Raw genomic sequence first — 4,608 nt, forward strand, 5'->3', positions numbered from 1 at the left:
GGCCTGGGCTGGGGATTCGAACCCGCCACCTTAGGTGTATGTGGCTGGCACCTTAGCCGCTTGAGCCACAGGCGCCGAGTCAAAACTTTACTCTCATAAGTAACAAACGCAGCCATCTCATGATATTGGGGTGTGTGTGCATGTGCACACATGTACGCACAGCACAGGAAAAGCTGACAGCCTGAGCTGCCCTGGGTCTCACAGAGGATCCAGAGCAGAGCCAGCCTGGCCCCAGCTAGTGACCTCCAGACAGTGTTGTATCTGTGGGCCTGGATAGGCCACCTAGTTGAGGAGCTGATGAGCTGGTACCCAGTGGCAGCCCTTGAATTTGGTCCCACTCTCACATAGTGCTCAGGACCTGTTCTTGTACATCAACTTCACGACACGTGTCCCGCCCTCAGACTTCCCAGGGTGCAGCTCCTTCAGGGCTTGTTCCCACTTGGAGATGGCATCACAGATCTTGAAGAGGCAAAAAGGGGAAAGTCAGAAAAGCCCCTGACGTGGGAAACATGGTCCAGCCAGAGACAAGGAACAGCTGTTTCCTCACAACAGCTCAGCTTTCCTCTGCTTGTCTAGGTATATTTTAGGATGATACAAGAATGATGAGCACCTGGGCTCAGCACCAAACACGCGTCTAAACAGTCAGGTACCCACTCAATGGGCTCTTTCCCACCACCAATATCCCTGAGCTGGGAGGTGATGTAGGAGGGGCTCTACTGACTTAGTGGGGAGGCTGTCACCTTGACACTCCCCTGCAGGCAGTGTTCCAGGTCCCTGCCGGAAGGATCGTCTGTGAAGAGGGCAAAACCAGAGTGGGATGGCTTTCTCATGCCTGTCTCCTGGTTCAGCCGCTGGAGGAACTCATCAACTGTGGAGGAGCCATCAAAACCAACCACCTGTGGGGGGAGAGGTGATCTGTCCCAGGGCAAACTTCTGAGGGGTGTGGGAGGAGGGGGTGTGAGCACAGCAGGTGGAAAGGAGCAAGGGCGAATGCAAGAGGCAAAGTAAGTCAGCTTCCACCTTCACGTGCAGAGGGCCAGTGCATGACGGGGTGAGCCTGCCACTGGCAACCGGTTTGGATACGAGCTCAGCCCCTCCTTTATTATCTCTATCTTGGGAGCCCTTTCTTTTTCCTTTTTTTGAGACAAAGTCTCACTATGTCATCCTTGGTGGAGTACCATGGTGTCACAGCTCACAGCAACCTCAAATTCTTCACTTGATCTTAGCCAAAAGGCCGAGAAGTGATAACAACCTCAAATTCTTGGGCTTAAGGGATTCTCTTGCCTATGCCTCCCAAGTAGCTGGGACTACAGGCGACTGCCACAACAACGCCCGGCTATTTTTTGGTTGTAGTTGTCATTGTTTGGCAGGCTTGGGCTGGATTTGAACCTGCCAGCTCTGGTGTATGTGGCTGATGCCCTAGCCGCTGAGCTACAGGTGCCGAGCCTGGGGGCCCTTTCTTAGGCCACTTTTTTCATCAATGTCTTATCTTTGTTTATGCAGTGGGCTCAAGATCTACTTCTGGGACACTAGTGAATCCCTTGTGATTCAAGCTCCTTTCTTCTCTACATCAGTGGTTCTCAACCTTCCTAATTCTGCAACCATTTAATACAGACCCACAGGTTAAGAACTGCTGCTCTGGCTCGGCTCCTGTGGCTCAAGCAGCTAAGGCACCAGCCACATACACCTAAGGTGGCGGGTTTGAATCCCCAGCCCGGGCCTGACAAACAACAATGATGGCTGCAACCAAAAAATGGCCAGGCGCTGTGGCGGGTGCCTGTAGTCCCAGCTACTTGGGAGGCTGAGGCAGGAGACTCGCTTGAGCCCAGGAGTTGGAGGTTGCTGTGAGCGTGATGTCACGGCACTCTACCCAGGGGAATAGCTTGAGGCTCTGTCTCAAAAAAAAAAAAAAAAAAGAACCGCTGCTCTATATAAAGGCACTAACCACCCCAGTCTCACTCTTAAATCCCAATGACATTTTGGGCTGGATGATTAAAATAAGGAGAATATATCAAGCCTAAACAGCCTTAGCACCCACCTGACCCGAAGGTATTCCCCGGGACAGGGATATGAGAAGACCTGGGGCAGGGAGCACACCCAGCCGCCTCACCTGGTAAGTCCCGTTGGCGAAGTGCACGGGGATGCTGAAGGGCAGGGAGTGGTGGAAGGGGTTGCGCAGCAAGATGGACACCACCTCCATGCGCGATGGCCTGGCTTCCCGCTCCCCGCTCTGCAGGGTCCGTTCCACTGCTCGCTGGCAGTAGGTGGCATACTGGCCAGTTTCATTTCTAAAAGGCAAGAAAAGGAAGTTGGAACTGTTAGGGACCCTGCCACCATGGCACCCTGGGTCCCTACCCAGACTTAGCCAGGATCAAAACTAGCTGGGTCAGGTTTTGAGAAAAACCCTGAAGACTCTGGTCTAGGTGTTAATTTGTCATTCAGGACCAATGGTGAGCACAGTGAGCAGCAAAGCTAAGCTCTCGTGGCTTCCAGAAGCCAGGGGATATGGCAACTGAGAATGAGCATTTGGGGACAATTTGGGGGCAGTGTTGCTTCACATGAGAGCTGCCATGATACATTCATGGACATAGGGCTTGACGTGCAGAGAAGCCTAAGCATGGCCAGATCACCAGACCATGTGTCCATTCGGGTGCATAATGATGGGTGAAGTCTCCCTGACCTCCAAGCAATCTCAGAAGATAGAAGCGATCGGGTCTGTCCTAGTTTCCCCTTAGCCCTTTCCCTCCTGCTGCAGTTGGTGTGCTCAAGTGGCAGAGGAAACAGCCGGGTTCACTCACCTGGGATCTGCATGGCGTTGAAGCTGCTGTTTGACATACCAGAGGAAGTGATGCTGAGGCAGAAAAAGTGGGGCACACAGAGCCAGGAGCTGCCAGCACTGTGGGGGACACGGGCACATGAGATGAGGGCTGGGTCTGCAGCGCCACCTCCCTCATGGCCCTGAGCTGTGGAGCCTTCAGCACTCTTTCCCCAAACCAAAGCCTTGATGGCTATGGGTCCTGAGATGGCCAAGGCTGTCCCAGAGTGGCAGTCCCCAAGTCTAATGGTATGTGGACAGCACAGCCATACTGAGGCATCGTTGAGCACCTCAGGCTGCCCTCTGACTAGGCTCAGGGCATGCCTGCCCAGCCACCTGCTCCTGCCTTTCACACCTGGGCAGCCCTTGCCAATGGTTCTTGTCTGCCCACCTGCATGAGGGAGTACTTTGGAGGCGGGCGGCAGCTAGTCTGCTTCATGAGCTGGCAATAGATCTCGCTCTGCAGCTCAGGGTGGACCAGGCAGACCTGCAATGCCGTCTGGGCCAGGGACACATGGTAGTCCACGGAGGCGGCTTCCACAGGCACGTTGATGAAGAGCTGGCAGGACTGGGAGGGAATGATGGTGAGCTCTGGTGGACCACAGCCCCTAGGTAACTGTCCTTTCTGACATGGAATGGTGTCTCTGACTCTAAGTAGAGAGGTGAACAGCCTGGGGCATTCCCCAGGGTTCGAGGGATGCCCTGGAGATTGCCCTAAGAGGGAGCACTGTTACTGCCTGAGAGCATTAGTATGTACTGAAAGAATCTTTCCTTTCTTTAATGTTTCCATTACGTAAGCAAGAGAAATTCATTTTTAAAAGAAGAAAATGCAGACAGGCACAAAGAATATTCTAAATTAGGTCAGAATCTCTCAGGTCCAGAAGCAACATAAACCTGCCCTTTTCTGCCTAACTACAAGAGGAGGGGAACCCCTTGAGAGGTAGTTTTCACTGACATTTCCCAAGCCCAGAGCTTCCTCCTCCCAGTGAAAGGATTCTATTCCTGCTATGAAGGAAGGAAAGGGGACCCTGTGAGAGTTTCTATCCCTCCTCCTCCAGATCCCTCTGGGGGCTACCCCTTAATTGCATGGGTCTTCTCCACCTAAGTATCACCATGGTGGGCTTGAGCTGCCTCTGGCAGAGCCCGAGCAGGTGGTGTGGGTGCTGCCAGTGGTGAGCCTGGCACTTTACCTTAAAGAGCTTGAGGGCCTCCGTCTGCAGGGCCTCGGAGGGCAGCGTGGTGAGGGAGGCGTGCAGCCCGTCTTTGCTGTAGCACAGCATGGGGTGCCTCCAGACGGGGGAGTCTAAAGCATAGCAGCAGAGAGCAGCAGCAGTTACCATGGCAGGTGCTCTCCCCACCCACCCCCAACTTCAGTCTGTGCAGAAGTGAAGGGTTGTGCTGGACTGTTGTCCACAGAGTGTGGGGGTATGCAGGTGTGGGTAGCACACTCCTGGCATGGCTGTAAGGAAGGTGGCCAGTGTCTTCCTCACAGAGCGGCAGGAGGCGTGAGTGCAGAGCTGTGGGTGATGCAAGGATGTGTACAGGGAAGATGGAGAAGGTTTGAAAGGCCCAAGACAAATAAGCCTTGGAGGAGTGGTAGACAGGATGTGTTGTTACTTAGTTCCTCAAGACCCTAAGAATCGGTAGCAAAATAAACCCCCCAGGCCGGACACAGTGGCTCACATCTGTAATCCCAGCACTCTGGGAGGCTGAGGTGGGTGGATTGCTTGAGCTCACAAGTTCAAGGCCAGCCTGAGCAAAAGTAAGAACCCCGTCTCTATTAAAAACAGAAA

At 53.7% G+C, this 4,608-nt stretch overlaps 1 protein-coding gene across 1 annotated transcript in view; it reads right to left on the minus strand.

Moving 5' to 3' along the window:
* Positions 1-4,608, minus strand: part of PLEKHH1 (pleckstrin homology, MyTH4 and FERM domain containing H1) — a 56,575-nt gene that overhangs the window by 7,786 nt on the left and 44,181 nt on the right. Inside the window, exons 17-22 of the mRNA XM_012809881.2 lie at positions 4,006-4,118; positions 3,207-3,383; positions 2,799-2,896; positions 2,111-2,288; positions 741-896; positions 359-459 (exon numbers count right to left, since the gene is read on the minus strand). Of these exons, the coding sequence (XP_012665335.1) occupies positions 359-459; positions 741-896; positions 2,111-2,288; positions 2,799-2,896; positions 3,207-3,383; positions 4,006-4,118 (823 nt within the window). The remainder of the gene's footprint in view (positions 1-358; positions 460-740; positions 897-2,110; positions 2,289-2,798; positions 2,897-3,206; positions 3,384-4,005; positions 4,119-4,608) is intronic.

Source organism: Otolemur garnettii, unplaced genomic scaffold (genome assembly GCF_000181295.1).
Source record: "Otolemur garnettii isolate 467f Iridium unplaced genomic scaffold, OtoGar3 scaffold00115, whole genome shotgun sequence".
Taxonomy (NCBI): domain Eukaryota; kingdom Metazoa; phylum Chordata; class Mammalia; order Primates; family Galagidae; genus Otolemur; species Otolemur garnettii.